At 41.4% G+C, this 22,733-nt stretch overlaps 1 protein-coding gene across 1 annotated transcript; it reads right to left on the bottom strand.

Moving 5' to 3' along the window:
* Nucleotides 1-207: 207 nt before the first annotated feature.
* Nucleotides 208-17,440, bottom strand: LOC114159637 (transmembrane protease serine 9-like). Its single transcript, XM_028041656.1, has 10 exons — nt 17,350-17,440; nt 11,573-11,593; nt 11,283-11,442; nt 10,876-11,141; nt 3,813-3,961; nt 3,173-3,743; nt 2,887-3,055; nt 2,411-2,664; nt 2,227-2,324; nt 208-930 (listed from the first exon to the last, which is right to left on the bottom strand). Exons 1-10 carry the CDS (start codon nt 17,402-17,404, stop codon nt 586-588), a joined length of 2,088 nt encoding a protein of 695 aa, XP_027897457.1. The 5' UTR covers nt 17,405-17,440; the 3' UTR covers nt 208-585.
* Between the last annotated feature and the right edge of the window lie 5,293 nt (nt 17,441-22,733).

Raw genomic sequence — 22,733 nt, 5'->3', positions numbered from 1 at the left:
AGCATCGATAAAAGAAGCAGCCTGGTGGCTCTGGAGGAGTTGCAGCTCAGGTGGGAAACACTTTGCTCTCTCAGTATGATGTTCCTGTACTAGAAGAAGCCGTGCAACTTGGAGCGAGTCATAAAGAGAAGGTCCGTTCAGGTCGCACCACCTTTACTTCAGCAGGTGAAACCGACCACAGGAACAGCAAGCAACACGTCTTCACAGTTTAGAGAAAAACAAATTTATTTCTGAATACAGTTTTACAGTAAAGTGCAATCAAAGCATGAGAGAGCCGTTGATTGGATCAGATGAAGCTCGCTTCTTACAATCATTTCAGTGCAAACATTCATGTAAACATTAGGAAGGTCGTAGCTTCAGGTGGAAACGTCCGTCGCAGCACAGTGAGGTAGTTCAGTCCGGCTGACATCTGCTAGCAGGTTCTGCTGCATCAAACTAACCAAACATGACTCAGCAACAACAACGTCTTCCTGAGGATGGAGAGGCTGATGGAGCTCCTCCAGAACCAGAACCAGACTGGTTGCCCCCTGAGCAGCAGCTTACATTCGATTGTGCGCCACATCATGTAAAGGTGGAGGTGGACGTCTATGAGAGGAGGTGGAGGCACGGCGCCAGGAGGAGCAGGTGCAGGCAGAGCACCGAGGCAAAGGGGTTCTGGGTCGCTCTGCTCGTCGTCATGGCGACGGTTGCAGCGGCAGTGGTGCTGTTGGTGCTGTTGGTGCTGTTGGTGCTGTTGGTGCCGTTTCTGATGACTGGAGTCAGAAACGACCCCAGAGAGCGAATCAGAAAGTTCTGGAAGCGGTCCAGTTTCTCGAAGGACATGAAGGGAGCCTGGCGCTTATATCTGGTAGAGATTTCAGCGGACGAGAGCACGACCACCTGGAACCAAGACCCTTCCTGCTGACACATGAGCGGGTCGCCAGAATAACCCTGAATGAAAATAGCAGAGGTCAGAGGTCATTAAACACCTTTACATCAGGGTTTCCCACAGTGTATTATAAGCCTGGCGGCCCGCCATGCTTTACTAGCCCCCCAACCAGGCCAAACATTGCTTATTTTTGTTTTTCCAAAAATTAATAATCCCCCCAAAAAAGTTTTTTTTAATTTTTTTATCTGGATTGAAAGCGTCTCTGTTGCTCTGATCGATTCACTGGTGGAGAAAATTTATTTCTAAAAGAAGTTTATAATTGATTATTATTTAAATCCAGCAGAGCGGACCAATCACAGCGCGCAGCAGAGCGGACCAATCACAGCGCGCAGCAGAGCGGACCAATCACAGCGCGCAGCAGAGCGGACCAATCACAGCGCGCAGCAGAGCGGACCAATCACAGCGCGCTGCGGCTGCGCGATCTTTTAAGTTGACCTCAGCAGGGGTCGCGCTCCTCCTTCCACTCAAACTGGACACAGGCTGACCTGTATGGATATTTACATCAACCTCCTGTGAGGAATCATGTTTCTTTAGAGAACTCTACATCAAGGTCAGAGTTCAAACCCGCCGTGTTAGCTCTGGTTGTGCAGCTCTATGAACCGCAGGAATAACTTGTAGTAGTGAATTCAGAGGAGCGTTGAGGAGAGGTGAGAATGATTTATCTTTGTGAACAAAGAATGATGTGGGGCTTTTCCATCTCAACTCGCTGCCCAGCGTGTGGCGCTGTCTTCCCTGTAGCGGTTATCGAACCAGCGCTAACCTCATCATGCAGGTTCAGCCGGTGAGGAGCTTTCACTCTGGTTTTATATTATTTTATTTTTATTTCTATTATTATTTTTCCGGTTACACGAAGCATCAAACCGTATCAAATGCTTTGTCCACTTAGTCAGACAGACTTAATGAGCGCAGAGATCTGAGAAACTAAAAGAGTTTCTGTGTCTCTTATTAAAAACTCAACAGAAATGTTAGAGCTTCTAAAGCCACATCAGCAGGATTAAATTAAATCTCCGTTTGTTGCTCATCTCTGCTCAGTGGAGCAGATTTAACTCATCCTGCAGGGCCGGTCAAAGGCTGCATGAGGCCTGGAGCAGTTTCTGACTTAAGGGCCCCTCTTGCTGCTAAAAACATCAGCACCTCTAACAGCTTCTGTGTTTGATTTCATTTGGGAGAGGGGAGTAGTTTAATTGGCCAACCTAAAAAGCAATAAGTTATAATTATAGTTTACTCATTTGTATTTGTGAACAAACGGAGCTCAAAGGTTTTATCTGCATGTGTAATACTAATGTGAAGTTTTTCACCTGTTGCTGTGTAAACACTCCGGTACAGAAGGTGTTGTTTCCTGAATCAATCCCACAACTTAAAACTTCGGTCTGGAACTTCAGAAGAACTTTATCAGCTACATGACAGAGAGGAAACTTTAGTTTAACAACCGTATGTTTATGTCTGACTGTTGATGTTAACATTGCTGTGTGTTTGATTCACCTCCTCCATTCACAGAGCTCCAGCCAGCAGCCCAGCAGGTGGATCCCTCTGGGAAGGTTCTTCCTTTGTCCAGGCAGATGGGCCGGACGTAGTTGGTCAGTTTGGGTTTATCTGACAGCTGAAGCAATGCGATGTTGGAACCTGTTAGGTTGCTCCGAGTGACGTTTCCCACAGCAACAGGCTGTTCCGAAGGGTTCGATCCGTTCTGCTTCAGACGACCCAACACCACTGTGTATTCAGACCCATCAGAATCTCTGATGGAGAGAATGGAGTCAAGATGAAGAACTGCTGAAATACAGCAGGTTAAGAAGCACTTCTCTAATTATTCATAGAAAAATGGGTTGGCATTACAACAGAGGCTGACATTTGAGGTTTTCAAACAAATTTTTAAACAGTGAAGAATAAATCACAATTGACCCCAAATCATGGTGCAACTAGTGAGATCAGGCCGAACAGTGTCCTCAACTGGAGCTCACTCTGGAATGCAGTTGGCATTGGTCAGAACCTTGTCCTCAGACACCAGCGTCCCTCCACAGACATGCTTTCCTCCCTTCTGCAAACTTGCCATCCACGGCCACTCGCCTTCTGATGACAAACTTCCATCCGGAGAACCGGAGTTTAACGGGGCTTCGCCACAGGCTACAGCTGGAGAGGGAGCGTTCAAACAGTCAATAAAACTCTGGGGTTCATCAAATGGGTTCATACTCAGTTTCTCCAAGGTTGAACACAAACCTTTCCAGTCTACGCGTGATCAATACTTACACCTGGATGTGGATGTGGTTGTTGTGGTCGTTGTAGGAGACGGTGCTAAGGTACTTGTAGCTTTTGTTGTTGGTTTGATGATGTTGGTTGTTGTGAGTTTTATTGCTGCTGAGGCCGTAGTAGTCAGTGGTTTTGTTGTTGGCTTTGTAGTGCTTGTTGTAGTGGTAGTAGTAGTGGTAGCAGTAGGAGACGTAGTAGTGGTAGTATTAGCTGTAGTGGTAGTAGTAGTGGTAGCAGTAGGAGAAGTAGTAGTAGTGGGAGTGGTAGTAGTGGGAGTAGTGGTAGTAGTAGTACTGGGAGTGGTAGTAGTGGGAGTAGTGGTGGTTGGGGACACAATTGGTGGCACGCCAGTGCAGGAGACGCTGAGGTCGCTGTTGGTTCCGGTTGATGTGTAGGTCATGAAGCCCGGCTGGTTGGTGGCGATCTGGGCTTTGATCCAGCTCTCATACTGGGAGACTCTGGCATAGACTCCTGGGTAATTTGGCTGAGCACAGCCAACGCCAAAACTCACAATTCCTGACTGAATCCAGCGGCCATTTTGTTTGCTGACCATCGGACCTCCTGAGTCTCCCTTTAAAATGAGAAACATGTTGGATGATCTGCTGGATGAAGCCAGATTCTAACAAGCAAAGATAATCACCTGACAGGAGTCCTTTCCTCCCTCCAGTAATCCCGCACAGATCATGTTGTCAGTGATGTCGGTCGTTTTATAGCCGCTACATTTACACCGTCTGTTGCCCACAACCGGTATCTTCACCTCCATGAGGTTTTGAGGAGATGGAAGAGAAACTGAGGAGACACACATTCACATTAGGGTTATTAAACGTGAAGCATGAAAAAGTAAACCTAAAGGCACCGGCAGTGCCATTCTGTGGAGTTTCAGTCAGGGCCTTCAATAGACGTCACACCTGAACAACACACACGTTGTGCAGGACAATGCATCACACCAAGAGCAGGCATCCAGAAATATGCAAATAAATGAAAATATACAAAGTAAAGCAACAATGCAATATATCAATGTTTAACAAAATGCACAAGGAATAGCTTGTTGTGCTCAGTGTAGCACCGGTATCACACCACTAACTGCGCCACTGGACCAGTTCCAGGCTCTACGGAGTGGGGAGCCAGAATAATAACACCAGAGACTGCTGCTTTAAGTGAAAAAGGCCGGCAATGTACTGAACGCAAAACACACGTATAAAATACAATACATGAAACCAAAAATACCCTGCAGATTCTTAATAATGATGTAAATATAAATGGGGAGGAAAAGGGAAAAAATAAAATAAATTTTAAAAAAAAGTATATCACTCTTTCTTTTTGCTCTTTAGTTAGGTTATTTTAATCAGACTAATTTGAGTTAATTAGACCGGTCTCTTTTTCCTAGGTTGCACCTATTTTAAGATTTCTATTTTTCTCCTGAGTTAACTAATTTTTCTTTCTTTTACAGGTAGGGAAATACCTTCAAACACAATTAAATCAAAGTGGACCACAATTACTCAAATCACATTCAGAGACATAAACATATGAAAATCAAAGTATGGCACTTTAAATTCAAGTTCAGGTCCAAATGTAAATCCAGGTACTCAGTTCAATGAAAAGTCTCAGTTTGATTCAATCCAAAAACATAATACTTCAATCGGTTCTTAGTTCTGTTCAGTTCAGTTCGAACTAGTCCCTGATATTCCTACCGCTCCAGCAGCGGATTACCACATGCGGGAGAGTCCCTCCCTGATGCCATGGAGAAGATGAACTGAAGGTCTAGGTTGGCTCGCCATCTTGAATCCCGTCTGTGAATGTGCACGCTGCACATGGCAGACCAATCCTCTCTCAGACCGAGCTTCCAACCAGACAAAAAACCTGAAAACCTGACCTGTGTAACAGGCCACAAACACAATAAAACTCTTTTTAAATAGGGTTGGAGAGAGTAGAACCAATAAAGTAGTTGTAAATATATTGTAACAGTATTGTTTAACAATAGGATAACCTTGTTTTAAAAAGGTTAAATGCAAGCAAAGCTAATAACTTGCAATATTTTATATGTGTAAATACAATGTTTCCTATACTTTTTGAACAATGACTGGAATCAATACAAATTTTCTTTACAAACCTGACATACAGCTAAGTTTATGTTTTAACAGAATCAACTGTTGGGTTTTTTGTAATAAAGTAGCACATACAGAAACATATTGTTCGGTTACAAAGTCATAATACAAACATAAGATTAAAGGTATCCTGACTTTATGAAGAGAGATGAGCCCAGCGCCGTTAGGCTGGGATGGAGACACCTGATCAGGTGATTGGCTGAGCAGGTGAGATGAAGACAGTTATTTGATAAGAACCACCCGCAGTGGGTGAGAAGGGAATTTTAAATTTTTTGTATATATATGTATATATTATTTGAACTTCAGCACCAGCAAGTATTTGTTTATATCTGTTTTCTTAATCTGCGACGGACTGGCGATCTGTCCAGGGTCAGCAGCCCTCATGACCCCACTATAGGGATCAATCATGATAATTAATGGATGGATAAATGTGCTCTTAATGTACATTTGTCTCCAAAATATTGATTTGATTCATGTTTTATTACTTTTGTTTGCGATAGATTGGGTGTAAGGATAGATAAATACATCTCCATAATGTTTCCTTATTGTTGCTTATTCTAGATTGTTTGTTACTAATATAATTTTAAATAAAGATTTAATAAAGATTTGAAAATAAAAAAGGGACATACCACGTGACAGACATACCACGTGACATATCAGGTTTTGTAGCGATTTCTTTACTATTTAATTTGTATTTTTAATGTTGAAAGTGTTCTTGGGTGTTTTGAAAGGCGTTTTCAAATAAAATACGTTATTATTATTATAATAATTATAACGCGGTCGGTACAGGAAATGGTGTCACTAGCGCCCCCTTCATTTCCGGAATGAAATAGTCCCATTTCCATATAAGGTATGAGACTGACAGTTGTCCGGCCCCGCCCCTCTCTGTTTGCTGCAGCGAGGTGGGAAAGCAGGAAGTTTTCTACTTACAGCCGGGCGGACCAAAATGTTAGGGGCTTGAGAGATGGTATTAAAAGAAAATCAATATTTCTTTTTTGTAAAAATGCAAAAGCTAACTGCATATTTTTACAAGAAACACACTCTATTAAGGGAGATGAGAGCTTCTGGTCTAATCAATGGGGGGGGGGGAGGGGGGTTATTTTGTCTCATGGTTCTAATAAATCTGCTGGTGTTGCTTTACTATTTCAAAATGTTCAGAATAAACTAGAAACTCAAAGGAAAGATAACTGGAGTCACTGGATTATTTGTGACTCAAAATGGAAACTAGTTTCTGATTCTCTGCAACGTCAATGGTTACAACAGTGTAGCTCAGAATAAATCTTATTGTCTGAATTAACCAGTCATCTAAAAGAACTATCTCAGAAATATTCCACAAACAATTTCATATTGGGAGGAGATTTCAATATGGTGTATAATGAATGGCTCGATAGATCACCCTCTAAACTCCAACCTCATCATATAAATGTAGTTTTACAAAACTTTTTAATTTTATTTATACCCCTCCAGGGGGTCTTTTGTGGGCTCTAGTGTCCCTTATATGACAGTAAACAGGGGGAAAGACATGCGACAAATGTCGTCAGGTCCGGGAGTCGAACCCAGGGAGTCTTCCCAAGGGATCAATAAAGTACAAGTCTAAGTCTAAGTCAACGGTCGCGTCGAGGACTCAAGGCCTCCAAATATGGGTCGTGCTACGCCCTACGCCACCACGGCACGCCCAGTTTTACAAAACTTTTGCTTAGATCTGAACCTGGTGGAACCTTGGAGAGAAGCAGGTCAGAGGTCAGAGGTCAGTCCTTCTCCTGGTTTAAACCTGATGGCTCAGCTAAGTCCCGTATCGACTTCTGGCTAATTTCAGACAGTCTGATGCAAAATAGTGTTAATGCTGGAATTTCACCTGCACCTTTATCTGATCACTGTCTGATACAACTTAGTATCACAACTCGGTTGAAAAAGTCCCAGAACAAAGGTTACTGGAAGTTTAACTCAACCTGCTAAACAACGAAAAGTTTAATAACAAAATCCTGGAGCATCTCAATTTAATTTGTAGTGATAAAAATCTGAATTCTTACACGGAAAAATGGCAATTCTTTAAATTTAAAGTCTGCCAAATCTCAGTCAAACACAGTAAATTAATGGCTACTCAAAATAAGGAAAAGGAATTAGAAATCATTCAAGAACTTAGTCACATCTGCTCTAAACCGTTTTTTAATGATAATGACAAACAGTTAGATGATTTTTATACTAAAAAAAGCCAAAGAATCATATCTGAGGTCTAAGTGGATTGAAGATGGTGAGAAAAGTTCTGCATATTTTTGTAGATTGGAAAAAATTAGACAAGAAGGAAATGCGATAAATTGCTTGCAAATTAATAATAAACCATGCAAAATTAATATCTAAAGAAATTTTTACCTTTTATAGCTATTTATATTCTTCTGCATATAATAACTCAATGGCAGGAACATTCTGTCATTCTGTTGATGACAGTTTGAAGCAGATATGTGAGGCAGACATCATCACAGAGGAACTGGATAAAGCTTTTTATCCAAGGACAAAACTCCAGGCTGCGACGGCTTAACAAGGAACTTTTATAAACATTTTTGGGTCACATCAGAACCTTGTGTTTGGATGCTGACAGAACTATTAGAAAACGGCTGTTTGACCCAAACAAGGTGTCATCAGGCTAAACCTGGAAATGATCCAACTCTTCTTGATCATTTAAGATCAATAACATTATTAAATAATGATTACAAGCTTCTGACACACATTTTTACTAACAGGTTAAAATCAGGAATATCCCAAATTATTTCTGACACTCAGTCTGGATTTATAAAAGGCGTCTATACATAATAATATCCGCCTTATTTTGGACTTAATTGACTACAACCACTTAATTGAAAATGAAGGCTTTGTATTATTTTTAGACTTTTATAAAGCCTTTGATATGATAGAACATGAATTTATGTTCAAAGCTTTAGATTTATTTGGGTTTGGAAATAAATGTATTAATGTAATGAAAACATTTTACAAAGATACAAACAGTTCAGTGTTTTCCTCATGGAGCCTCAAAGATTTAATAAAGGCAGAAAACCAGGTTGTTCAATCTCTCCTCTGCTGTTTATTGCTGCTGCAGAAATGTTTTCCATATCAATTAAAAATGATCAATTTGGTAAATTATCAGTGGTAGGCAAAGAGTTTTCTATTAGTCAGCTGATGACACAACTATCTACTTAAATAACCTGAATGAAATTCCTGAAATTCTTAATTTAATTGAAACTTTCTCAAAGGCTTCAGGACTTAAATTAAGTTTAAACAAAAGTTAAATTTAGCCTCTAACAGACTGTCCTATATCCACTGCTTTTAATATTCCTGTCAAATATCTGGGTGTGCATATAAATAAAAATAAATCTGAGTTAGAAAATCTGAATATTTGGGAGAAACTTCAAAAATGTAAAACTCATTTAAATAAATGGACACACAGAGATTTATCTATTCTGGGAAGAATATTTCTCACCAAAATGGAAAGTATTTCCAGACTTATCTACCCTGCATATACATTAGGAATAAACAATAATTCAGCAATCAAATCTATCCACAGGATGAATTTTGACTTTATATGGAAACAGAAAACTCACTAAATCAGAAAAGGTAATTTAACCAAACAGTTTGAAGATGAAGAACTGCAAGATATTGAATCTGACAGCATGAACTTTAAAAATAAACTGGCTTCGGTCATTTCTAACAAATCAAAATGAATTATGGTTCCATATTCCAAGTAAAATATTTTCAAATCTTGGTGGAGTTAATTTTCTTCTTAGTTGTGACTTTGACTTTAAAAAACTGCCTGTTAAACTTTCCTTCTTTCACCAGCAAGTTTTATTATATTGGAGATTAATCTATAAACATAACTATAGCCCACACAATACTCCCTAAGGAACTGCTGTTACATAAAAATTAATAATAAATCAATCTTTGCACATAATGGGCTGGAACAAGGTGTTTGGTCTGTGATGCATTTATTAAATAATGGAGGGATTCAGTGTTAAATATAACCTGCAAATTAATAAAAGTGAATTTTAAAAAATGATTAGTTATTCCCCCAAATATTTTATGCACAGCTAAATGTTTTTATGAGAACCGAGATTACAGAACCTCTGATCCACCTGGACTTCTGATTAATGGACCCAATATCACAGATAATAAACTAAAAAACTCAAAAATTAGGGAATGCTTTACTAGGACTTTGTTTCCTTTTGTATCAAATCCAAATTTTATATCGCATTTCTTTTCAAAGGTTCAAATAGTTAAAATTTGAACAAATTACTTAAATCTTCCTCTTCCTCCAAAACCCAAGGAAGTCCATTTAAAATCTTTTCAGGTGTTTTTCCCTCTAAGGAATCCTTAGACTTCGATTTGCTATTGATGATAAAACTTGTTTATTTTGTGACATCGAGTCGACTGAACATCTTTTCTATGAATGTGTTTATTGCAAAGTTTTCTGTTATAATGTTCACTACTGGCTTTTCCCTAAAACTCCAAACTTACCTGAATTTTCTCAGAAACATTTTTGGGACTCTGAGAAAAGAAAAGAAATTTGAAAGGCTACTAAATGTAATAATTATCTTGGGCAAGTTTTTCATTCACAAATGTGTTTTTCTTAAAGCCAAACCATCTTTCCTCACTTTTCACAAGGAACTCTGCCTCCTTTTCTTATCTCTAAAATTCATGGACAGAGAACAAGATGCAGATCTGGATAATATGATAAACTATTTGAAACTGATGGAAAACCCCTGCTGGGTTTTTTGTTTCATCCTCTCTGTAAGTATGGAAGCAGCCTGGTTCGGCTTCTTCAAGTTTTTCAGGTTTGTGTTCATCTGATGCCGATACCAGGTTTGTTGTGTATGATGATAATAAAACAAAAATAAAAAAAACTTACAGCGGGGCGGACCGTCACTGGACGTCAGCTCTGATTGGCTGATCATTCTGTCTGTCATACCAACTGTGGCCTGTTGCTCGGCGTTTCTGACCAAAGAATAGCTGGATTAGTACAGCAGGTCCTGAGGCGGAGCTGCTCGCCAGATGCGTTTCAGGCACTTTTTAAAGTAGGAAATTAAAATGAAACCTCAATAATACTAATAAGCAGCTAGTTTTGCAGAATAAAAATGAAATTATACATAAAATTAAGTATGATTAAAACATTTTACAGTTTTTCTTTTCAATTTTCTAGGGCTAGCAGAGAAGGCCATGCTGGCCCTGACAGCCCACCACTGTCAGGGCCACTGGTACTATGAAGTGACCATCACTGTTTACAAAGACTTTAGAAACTATTATTTCCATCTGTGTGACAATAAATCACTCTAAATGTTTCCTGTTTCAGGTCAGTTAAGATCACCACTGTTACATTTTTTGCTGAGTGTTGGAAAAGTCAAGAGTTTTACTCAGATATTAAGATAAAGCTGTAAAAAAGGAGGGACACGGCACCTTCTAATGTTTTGACAAATATTGATTTGAAATCTGCTCTACAGGATTCAGCCAGCTCTCTTTCTGCTTGTTCTGTCATGGTGCATCTGATTGTTTTACAATATCCTCCAGCTTAGGCATAAGTTGAACAGAGTAGCTCTGTTCTGTAGTGAGACCTACCACCAGATCCAATGTTGCCCCAGCCAGTGACCCAGGAGTCGACGCCGCTGTAGAAGGTGCTGCTCGCCGCCGCCAGGCAGACCGGCGAGATGTAGCTGTTGAACGTTACGGCTGAGGAGAGCTTTATCAGGGCGATGTCGTTGTCCTGAGTAGAAATGCTGAAACCAGGGTGACGGATAACCAGTGCTACTGTCCGGCTGACTTTGTTTGGATTGGTTCCTGTCAGACTCTGAAGACCCAGAACCAGTTTTGCTGAACCTATGTTGCTGGAAGAATTGCCAGAAGAGACAAACACAGAAGACTGTAAACCTTCCTGAAGCTTTGAGTTAATCCACTTAAACTTGATCCACTGGTTGTCAGATCTCTCATCCATCAAACTAATCAACCGTTTTGCCTTCTGTGCTCACCTGATAATGCAGTGAGCTGCAGTCAGCACCCATTCGCTGTTGATCAGAGATCCTCCACAGAAGTGAGACGAGGTCTGTAGACTGACCTGCCAGGGCCACGACCCTTCAGGAGCCACCGCTCCTCCAACGATCCTGGTGTTTAGTGCTGGTTGACCACAATCTGAGGACACATGGACATCTACATTCCTACATCTCACCTCCTGTCATGTGGATGCTTTTAGCTGGATCTACTTTGCATTCAGGGCCTGACTAAAACATCCCAATATGAAAACATAATCAGATTTACTTACCAGAGAGTTGTGACTCCGACTCTGAAAAACAGGAAACAAACTATTAGAGGTAGAGCTCTGGTTCTGAGGTCCATTCCCTGCAGAGCCGTGATGGCTGGACGTTCCCATCATGTCGCTGATAGAACCTTCTGGTGTCTGGACCAGGAATGAACCAACAGGTTCTGATATCTGGGCTGATTCCTTTCTATGATGTCACTGGAAGCAATGCGCTTTAGGAGCTGCTTTAAAACAGAAGCATGTTGTGGATTAACCAATCAGAAGCGTCCAATAGAGCTCAGCCATGTTGTAGGTCATGAAGATGTTCTCATTAGGAACGTTTCGTTATCAGAACAGCAGCTGTGGCCAGATGTGAGTTTATAAATGAAGTTTTTTCCAAATACCTGGAAACACTCACTGTCTGAATCCAGAGACCCCACAGACTTTAAAACACACTGGAATAGATTTGTCATCAATTGTTTGCTGGTGGTGGTGAGGATGACACAGTGGACCCAGGTTATGGTGAAGAAATAATTGTTTTAATGACGATCACAGGTGAGTACAGAAATCCAGGTGAACAATGAGGCTAGTTACTCAGACACACAGGTAGTGCTGCGAAAACACAGGACTACTGACATCTGAGACAGGATGTAGACGCACAACAAGAACCCGACAGGGAGCAGGAGACACAGGTGGGTATAAATACACAGGGAACGTAATCAGGGGAAAACGAGGGACAGCTGGGAACAATCAAGGGGCAGCCGGGACAGGACAGGAACTAAATAAACACAGAAAACCCAAATCCTCACAAGATTTGCTCATCATGTTGCTATGGCAACACCACTAACATCTTTGTGCAGACCTAAAATCCACCCAAAGTAAATAATGAAAGTAAATGGGAATATTTTCTGTTCCTTTCACCCTCTAGACCAGTTTTTCCAGTTTGAGTTTTTTCCATCAGAAGCACCTGAACCTGCTGGTAGTCGGAGGCAGGGGGCGCTGCTGTTCTCCTGGGACACACTGACCCAGTACCAGAGGAGTGGAGCGCAGCGTCTCAGACCGGTTTGGCTGCTTCGTCTCAAAGAAATGTAAACACACATTTTCCAGCATACTTTCAGTCTCTGACCCTGATGACAGACAGTGAACATAACGTACAAATGACTGTTTGTGTCTTTTGTTAGAATCAGTGAGTGGCTTTATAATGGAGATGCATTCACTGACTGTCTGGACAAACAAACCACTCCCTCCACACAAAGCCTTCAGTCTAAAAGCCTTCAATATTCACTGATCATGTTATAATAATCTGTGCTTTTCTAACCAATTGGGTCTAGTTCAGGGGTGTCCAAACTTTTTGCAAAGAGGGCCAGATTTCATAAAGTGAAGATGCCCGGGGGCCAATAGTTTGTTCGGACATTTTTTAACTACAAAAGTTTCATGCAAATACACACTGTTATAAAACAATTTTCATTGTCACAATTATCTTTATTTTTCAAATGACAAAATAACCAAATATAAGCCACTCAGGCAAATGAGAATAACTCTAAAAACCCAAATTCTGCTTTTCTTTCATATCTGGAGAGTCAGATAACATTGAACAAACTGTATGAAATACCTTAAATTTACATGAGTTTAAAAATATCTTTGCCTCAAGAACATTTTAAACAGGAGTTATAAGTAATGCAAAGTTGTCTGTTATTATTAAATCTTAAAACGAGTGAATTTTGCTCGTCATTTACAATATCTTTCAGAAAGTAATAGTGTGTCACATCTACAGGTTCATAACCAAATTTTACTCAAGAGTTTAATAAAAATAAGTGCCATAAATCCAGGTGCATAAATGTTCTTTTGGCTCTTCACTGCTGATAGTGACAGACGTTACCGTTCAAAATACTCAGTTTCATGTCCTCAACTCTCAGTGCCACACTGTTACTGCCAGGCAAACATTTTTCTCAAATTCTTGCTTCTTCTCAGGGCAAAATGTTCTCCACCATTTTCATAACACAGTCTTTGATAAATGTATCTTCAGTAAAAGGTTTGCCATGTTTAGTTATTAACATTAACTTTATAGCTTTGCTTTGGTGGTATTTTCTTTTGACTCACAGGCCCGCGTGAAGAATCGCTGTTGTGATGCCAGTGCAGCTTGGAGCTGCGTCAGTTTTTCAGCACGGTCACTTCCTGTTAGCTTGTTGTATGTGTTAGCATGTTTAGTCTGGTAGTGTCTCTTTACGTTGAAATCCTTAAACAAGGCAACCGTCTCACAAATTAGACAAGCACAATTGCCTTGATTTTCAGTGAAGAAGTATTATAATTCCCATCTCTCTTGAAAGCGGCGGCCTTCACTGTAAACTTGTTTTCTTTGCAGTGGCCATGGCAGAAATGAGTGGAGAGCGGTTCGCTGCACGGAGGCAGAGACTGATAGTATTAAAGTGGTGCTGCCACCATTTGGTGAAAGGAGGAATTACAGTTTCAAGTTTTATGATTTATTTATTCTGTTTGACAGTGGAGGCGGGCCATAAATAATACATTATAAAACCAAAGCTGCGGGCCGTATGAAATCTGACCGCGGGCCGTGATTGGCCCCCGGGCCGGACTTTGGACATGCCTGGTCTAGTTGGAGATAAACCCTGTTAGAGTCCGCCAATCAATCAATCAATCAATCAATCAATCAATCAATCAATCAATCAATCAATCAATCAATCAATCAATCAAATGTTATTTGTATAGCCCATTTCAGCAGCAAGACATTTCAAAGTGCTTTACATCATTACAAACACAGAAACACAAAGCAATATAGAATCAATCATTAAGTCAAGTTCCATCAATAAATTTGTAATTGATTACATTTCAAATACAATCCTAAACAGGTGGGTTTTTAGTTGAGATTTAAAAGAAGTCAGTGTTTCAGCTGTTTTACAGTTTTCTGGAAGTTTGTTCCAAATTTGTGGTGCATAGATGCTGAAAGCTGCTTCTCCTCGTTTGGTTCTGGTTCTGGGGATGCAGAGCAGAACCAGAACCAGAACCTGAGAGGTCTGGAAGGTTGATACAACAACAGCAGATCTTTAATGTATTGTGGTGCTAAGCCGTTCAGTGATTTATAAACTAACATCAGTATTTTAAAGTCTATTCTTTGAGCTACAGGGAGCCAGTGGAGGGACTTTAAAACTGCTGTTATGTGCTCTATCTTCCTGGTTTTAGTGATTCTGGAGAAGATCCCAGGACCGACCAGACCCAAACCCGATCAAACCGGACCACAGGAAGTGGTTCCAGTCCAGAACTCTGTGTTGAGTAAACAGAATAAAAACTAGAGGTAGAGTCTGTGCTTATAAATGTTTTTCTCATCCAGGAGTCTCTGGAGTCAAATGACGCTAGAAACATGGTGAGTGTTTCTAACACTGTCGGCGTCCAGAAACAGCGACTGTGAATTCAGCGCTAGCTGGTTTAACCTCTGACCTCTGGCTAAGGTTTCAGTTCAGTCTGATCCTTAGCAGTTTGTACCTCAGAGTTTAATCAGCCGTCTGTTTAGTCCTCGCCCGCCCGCCCACCGGCCCTGTGGAGAGTCTCTGCTAAAGGTCTTTTTGTTTCTATAGCACATTTTCAGCAACAAGGCAATACGAAGAGCTTTACAGGAATTAAAAGGAAATACAAACAAAATAACAAACCAAAGGAAAGAGCAGAAGAAGAAAAAGAATCTAATGTTGATCTAAAGCACAGGTGTCAAACTCCAGTCCTGGAGGCCCGCTGTCCTGAAACTTGTAGATGAGCCTCTGCTGCAGCACCTGAACAGAACAGCACCTTAATCAGGTCATTAAGGCTCTGGAGAACTGATCTACACCAGGAGGAGGTCAAGAAGCCGTTTCATTCCAGTGTTTTGTACCTGTGGCACATCTAAAACCTGCAGGACAGCGCCCCTACAGGCCTGGAGTTTTATACCCCTGGTCTAAAGATTGTTGGTGCTTCTGTTCTGGGATGCTAGATAAGTAGAAGTCAGTATTCTCTGTACACCCTAAATTTGTAAAAGTAATGAGTACTCCTCAGTTTCTAAGTAATAATAAAAACTAAATGTTCCTGTTCTGGAATTATTTTTCTGGATTCTAAGTTTGTTCTAATTCTAAGGCCCTGTTGACGCGACAACAGTTTCTGGTGAAAATGGAAATTTTGTTGGGTTTGTTCTGTACATTTACATGAAACCACCGAAAGTTTCCTCTGAAACGGCACAGATTGAAAACGGGTTCCAGAGTGCCATGGTTCTGAAACGTACCGGTACCGTTGTCTTGTAAACGGAGTAAATGGATCTTTTCTTCCAGGGAATCTCTAGCTCATGCATAGCATGACGCAAAATACGGCTGCTTCCTACAATCCACAGAAGAAGAAGAAACTACTGACAATGCTGGTGTTACTACAATTAATGTTCCCCCATCAGATACGATTCGTTCCCTCAGCGTCTCTTTACCGCTCCTCACCGCCCAGGTGGTAAAATACACACCTGCTTGTTCAGCTCTTCTCTAGAGAACTACGGACACCGTGAAAACTCAAACAACGTGTTTCAGCAGTTATTTTTTCCATCTGCGCCAATATCTGGGGGAACACAAATCCACATGCCTTCAAGTAGAACTTTTTTTTTTAAACACATGCGCACTTACAGTAGTTTCAAAGAACCTAGCACCAACTAGTGGCGCGGCGAGAGCATTACACCTTTCCGATGTACCGTTACTGTGTGAACAAAGATTGTAATTAGATCATCTTCATGTAAATGTAATAACAGAAATGGAGCAAAACTCCATTCTCGTTGGATCATTATTGTGTAAATAATAATGACCCAACGGCAGCAGATTGTCTGAGAGCAAGAGAATCTGTTTTGGTGCTGGAACCAGGAAGACGTGGAGGGAGAAACTCTGGATTGAAGCGTTATTCTTCGGGGACTGGAACCAGAATGGGACCAGTAAACTGTGACCCAATCGAGCTCTGGTTCCCAACCAGATTTTAAATTTCAGTCTTTAAAATACGTAACTGTTGGCATCTGGATCTCCCTGTTCATTCAGCTCACTAGAACCTTTATCTGTTTGTGAGTCGCACAGAAATTCCCATGGTTGGAAAAAGTGAAGGACGTTTCTATTTCTATATTTCTATCTCCATGCAGCTGAGCATTTCAGACGGTTTGGTTTGATCTGAAGGATCTGGGTTTGAGGTTTAGCCGCTTCTCCAACGTTGATTATTCGATTAATGAAGCCGTGAAATTACATTTTCATCTATATTTTTTCACTAGTTTCTCTGAAGATTTTCTCCTTACTATTACTGTCTGAATTGTTTTTTATGATGCCATTATTTAACTGTTATGATCAAATCTAAACTCACCAGCAAGAAAACAGTTTTCAAGTTTGTTTCTGTCCAGAGATCAAGAATAAAACCTGCAGAGGAATGAATCTTATAGAGTATCAACTATTAGTCATTAATCTCATGTATTTAGTTTCCCTTCGTTGCATCTTTATATGTAATTATTTTCAACATGAGAGTTTGGACCTGATATTAACCTCACTATGTTTGGATTTTGAAGATCTAACCTTATATTCTTTCTTCTGATCATAATTTCCCTCCTAATAACCAGATGCAGCCCAAATTAGACCTGATATTAACTTTAATATAAACACTTTAAAGTAAAAATAATCAGAGCAATTTTTTTTAGCTTCTGTAATATAAATAAACAAAAAAATAAAGATCTGATTCACCCTGAACATCTCTGTGTTTCATATCTGAATAAGTTTGACCTTTGACCCTGCAGGTGATGAAGGTCAGCAGGTTCCTACCTGGAGTCATCAGAGTCAGCAGAACCGACGCACCGATCAGCTGGTAGAGACCCATCGCTCAGAAACCATCTGCCTCTTCCAGCTGCTGCTCCAGCATATACCTGGCTGAGGCCACGCCCACTCTCCGGCTGGCTGAGGCCACGCCCACTCTCCGGCTGGCTGAGGCCACGCCCACTCTCCGGCTGGCTGAGGCCACGCCCACTCTCCGGCTGGCTGAGGCCACGCCATCTGACACAGTTATCACCCTCCTGTCTGTGTGTGTGTGTGTGTGTGTATAATCCTGTGTATTTGACATGAATTAAAATGTTCCAAATCCGTCTGGATCTGAGGGGAGATTAGAACCAGTCCAGTTCTGCTGCTGGGTCAGAACAGAACCAGCTGGTCCAGATGGTATGGGTGGATGCTGGTTCGGTTGGATGCTGGTTCGATTGGACGCTGGTTCGGTTGGACGCTGGTATGTTTGGATGCTGGTTCGTTTAGATGCTGGTATGTTTGGATGCTGGTTCGGTTGGATGCTGGTATGTTTGGATGCTGGTTCGGTTGGATGCTGGTTCGGTTGGATGCTGGTATGTTTGGATGCTGGTTCGTTTAGATGCTGGTATGTTTGGATGCTGGTTCGGTTGGATGCTGGTATGTTTGGATGCTGGTTCGGTTGGATGCTGGTTCGGTTGGATGCTGGTATGTTTGGATGCTGGTTCGTTTAGATGCTGGTATGTTTGGATGCTGGTTCGGTTGGATGCTGGTATGTTTGGATGCTGGTTCGGTTGGATGCTGGTATGTTTGGATGCTGGTTCGGTTGGATGCTGGTTCGGTTGGATGCTGGTATGTTTGGATGCTGGTTCGGTTGGATGCTGGTTCGGTTGGATGCTGGTATGTTTGGATGCTGGTTCGGTTGGATGCTGGTATGTTTGGATGCTGGTTCGGTAGGATGCTGGTTCGGTTGGATGCTGGTATGTTTGGATGCTGGTTCGGTTGGATGCTGGTATGTTTGGATGCTGGTTCGGTTGGATGCTGGTATGTTTGGATGCTGGTTCGGTTGGATGCTGGTTCGGTTGGATGCTGGTATGTTTGGATGCTGGTTCGGTTGGATGCTGGTTCGGTTGGATGCTGGTATGTTTGGATGCTGGTTCGGTTGGATGCTGGTTCGGTTGGATGCTGGTATGTTTGGATGCTGGTTCGGTTGGATGCTGGTTCGGTTGGATGCTGGTATGTTTGGATGCTGGTTCGGTTGGATGCTGGTATGTTTGGATGCTGGTTCGGTTGGATGCTGGTTCGGTTGGATGCTGGTATGTTTGGATGCTGGTTCGGTTGGATGCTGGTTCGGTTGGATGCTGGTATGTTTGGATGCTGGTTCGGTTGGATGCTGGTTCGGTTGGATGCTGGTATGTTTGGATGCTGGTTCGGTTGGATGCTGGTATGTTTGGATGCTGGTTCGGTTGGATGCTGGCCCATCTACAGATTGCTTAATAAATCAAATTATTATTGAAAGTTTATTTCCCTGTTGGACGTTTTCCAGCTTTTATTTCTATTTCTGTGATTTTCTGCTTACAGTTCATAAATGATGACATGAAAATATCAGATAAATAAAAACCTATTTTTTTGTGGGTTGGGGTTTTATTCCTGGAAATGGCTCTTCAGGACGATTCTTCTGATTTATTGGGTCTGACTATCAGGTCGGTTGGGACTCAAAGGTTTCCCCTCCAGAACTTTGTTATCTGGACTTTATCTTCTTCCTGTTCCACCAGCAGGAAAATGATTCTGATTGTTTTTTCCTCCAGAAATGAAGACAAACATATCAGATGACTGGATTTAGTTTCCTGAAGGGTTCTGGCCCGGAAAACCGGTTCCAGCTGTCGGTAAACAGATCTCCATGAAGAAACCTAAACCTGAGTTACATCACAGATCAATAATCCTCTGAAGGAGGTCTCACTCTGACTCATATTCCAGAGACCAAATATTTAACTCTGTCGGTCCTCTGAGTCCACTTCTGGTTCTTTATCTGAATTAAAGATAAATTCTACTTTCTAAAATCCTTATATGGTGCCGCTTTAAAGAGAAAAACATTGAATTGAGTGTTGTTGAAATAATACCAGACAAACAATAATAGATTATAGAAATAAGCTGAGTGACGAGTGGAAACCACAGAAGACAAAGCAGAAGCAGGAAGTGGAGTAAATCCGACCCGACAACATTCCTCAGCGTTTGATCTGTCGCACTCATCAGTTTTAAAAAGTTTCTGTGAAGTTTCTCTCTCTGGTTCATCTCGACCCACAGAACCTTCATGGACGACTTCTGAAACAAAGTTCTGACCCAAAGGATCAGAGAAAACAAGCAACTGGAACCAGATGCTTCCATCCACTCCAGCTTTTATTTCTGTCTGACCTGAAATCGGACCAAACGGTTCCTGTTTTGGTTCTGTTTGGATCTGCTAGATTTGTTCTGCTGAACTCTAGACTAGTTTCCAGTTCCTTAATAATGATTAAACTGACCTGGATCCGATGTTCTGGGTTCAATCAGCTTCTTTCAACAGTCAGATGGAGTTCTGATGCCTTAGTCCTGACAGTACCAGTAGAACCGGGTCAGACTTCCTCACTCACACAGAACCTATTAGCTCTGGGACTGAGATCAGAACTTTTGGATAAACCCTCCAGAACTCGGACCTTGTTGTCCTGAAGACACTTTGGAACCACTGTGGCTGCTGAGGGACATCAACCATCTGGACCAATCCGGACCAGTCTGGACCCTTTTGGACCTGAGCTTCAACTTCCTTTAGCTGTCTTTAGATGTTGCCAGACCTAACCCGTAAAGACGGCAGGACGATGAAGATCTTGGTCCCTGTGGATTTCTGGAAACTTATGTGACTTTATTGTTTCCAGTGAGTCGTGGCTTCCTCCTCGCCGAGCGGCCTTTCAGTCCCAGTCGGTTCAGGAAACGTTTCTCTGTGGCAACGTGGCAGCCACGACACCATGCTGCCATGTTGCCACATTGCCATCCTCACCAGATTCAGCGGCCCGAAAGAGTCCGGAAACCCCAATCTTGGAAAAGTCTATAATTACCCCCAGAGAAATCATGAAGGAAACCCTTGTATTTAAACAATATCAATAAGAAAAGGCAAAAGAAAGAAAAAATAAGAATGATTTTTTTAGGTCACCCCCATTATTAGAACAATGGTTCAGTCCAAAGTGTGGGAGGAGCAACAGCAGCTGAACGGTACCGGCTCCGTCAGAGAGGAGCTAGCTGTTAGCTACTAGCTGCTAGCGTGGCTCTGCAGCACAAACATAAACCCTCCAGTAAAAATACTTAAAGCAAAAGACATGAAGCACATTTGATTTCCTTTCACTGCCCAATAGGAAGAAACACATTAACAACAAAAATCAGCCCAGTTTGTTATTTCATTAATTTGACTGAATTTTGATAAACTGCCTCGTTACGCCTTAAGTCAAAACTAGCCGAACTGCTACATTGCTTTGGCAGACTTAGTTTTTTTTGTTAAAGGCAGCAAATACCTAATTACCTTTAGCTCTTTAACTCTTACATTAAGAAGAAGAGATTGAAACGGGAGCTGCTGAGCGTTAGCGCTAGCCCACAGCGGAGAGGCTACTGCAGAGCAGCTGGCAGTAAAAAAAGAAACTATGCCTTTATTTCTTACTATCTTCAACGTAAAGCCTTTAAAACCACTAAACCAATAAAATCTGAATATGTTTCCATAAAGTCCCTGGTGCTCTGAACGTTGAGCTGAAGTTATGATTCTCCCAGATATTCACCTTCCAGGTTCTCAGCCACCAGGATGGGAAAACCAGAACAGGTTTAAAATCAAGCAACTTACCAAGTTATAACTTAAATAACACATAACTTGTATTGAGAGCCACTGCAATAAATCAATGTGTTTATGAGGAATTTTATTAAGTGGAGTCACTCATTAAAACTCGTTTTTATTTAGTCTTAATTTTTGTGAAGGTGTAGCAGAGATTAGATCAGTGACTCTGAACCAAATCAGATCTAAACAACATTTGATTCTTAGTTTGACTCTCCGGGTCTCAACAGTTAATTTACTGAGAAAAACTCGTTTGTTGGTCATTTTGGTCCTGCAGCTTGAACTCATTAAGAACTTTTTAAACCTCGTTACCTTTCACTGTAACCTTTCTGACCCCCAAATTTTAAAAGTCAATGTGGCCCCTGAGCCTAAAGGTTTGCCCACTGCTGCTCCACACGGTCACTGATGTTCTGATGATGACATAATGAGTGGACCCAAACCAGGCAGCAGAGGTTCTGGTTCTGGTTCCTTTCTTTTCATTCAGGGATGAGAACTGACTGTGTTCTGCAGTTCTACCATCTGTTAACCCTTTTAAAGGTTTAATGTTTTATTATGAACCATAAAAATGGCGTCTGATGCTGATTTTTGTTGCCAGTGGGTATTTCTAGGCAGTTTTTGACGGCGATGCCATAGTTTCCCCTGAATGCATCAGAGCTGAGCTATCAGGTAATCTAGACAGATTTGGTGCCAGCAGCTTACAGTAAGGAAGAGAAACTTTCTGAAAACTGGCTGGACAAGGAGCAGGAAATGCTCTCAACACAAAAGGTTCAGCGATGTGTTAAATGAAACTGTCTGCAGGTCACAAGACGGGAACTGAAGATCATTTTTTCACCTTTTCTTTAAAGTTTAGATATAACTGGAAGAAAACAAATTCCTGTAAACATGAAGAAAGCTAAACGTTCTCAGGTTTTCCATCAACAAACTGCTGGTGCTTCATTTATTCGCTGTGATTCATCATGAGATGGAAGTTGCCAGATCTGTCAGTTTCCTGCCAGAGCCCGTCGACCAGACAGGTCGGACAGCGTCTCATAAAAAACGACTCATTGTTTCACCGTCGATGACGTCAGGCGGCTCAAATCCGATCTGACAGACGGGTCGGACAGTTCACCTGATAAATGATCAACAAGATTAAATCAGCCAATCAGGAGGCTGGAGCATCTGGAGGCCTGCTAGAGTTCAACGTGAGCATTAGAGGGAGAGCCATGTTGCCACGTTGCCATAATTCATAGAAATGGGGGAACTGATTGATGTAATGTGGCAGTAAATGGATAAAATGATATTTAAACACATTGTTATCTTGACTGTATTTATGTTTCCCTTCAGAGTCTGGATCTATCTATCTATCTATCTATCTATCTATCTATCTATCTATGGGTTTTCTGCTTTGTTTTAGCTGGAAACTGTCAGTCAGATCTGGCAACCTTGCTCTGGAAATAAAAGAAATAGCCTTTGACCTTTACTGTTCCTCAGTGGCCAGGAGGTGTCTAGTATGGAAAGCCGAAAGGGTCACATTCCTACTGGTGAAATACCGGACACAGCCTCACAGTGCCACCTGGAGGTGTAATAGGCT

The sequence above is a fragment of the Xiphophorus couchianus genome, chromosome 16, assembly GCF_001444195.1.
Source record: "Xiphophorus couchianus chromosome 16, X_couchianus-1.0, whole genome shotgun sequence".
NCBI lineage: Eukaryota > Metazoa > Chordata > Actinopteri > Cyprinodontiformes > Poeciliidae > Xiphophorus > Xiphophorus couchianus.
The sequence above is the reverse complement of the archived record's forward strand: the minus strand, read 5'-3'. Positions and strand labels throughout refer to the sequence as shown.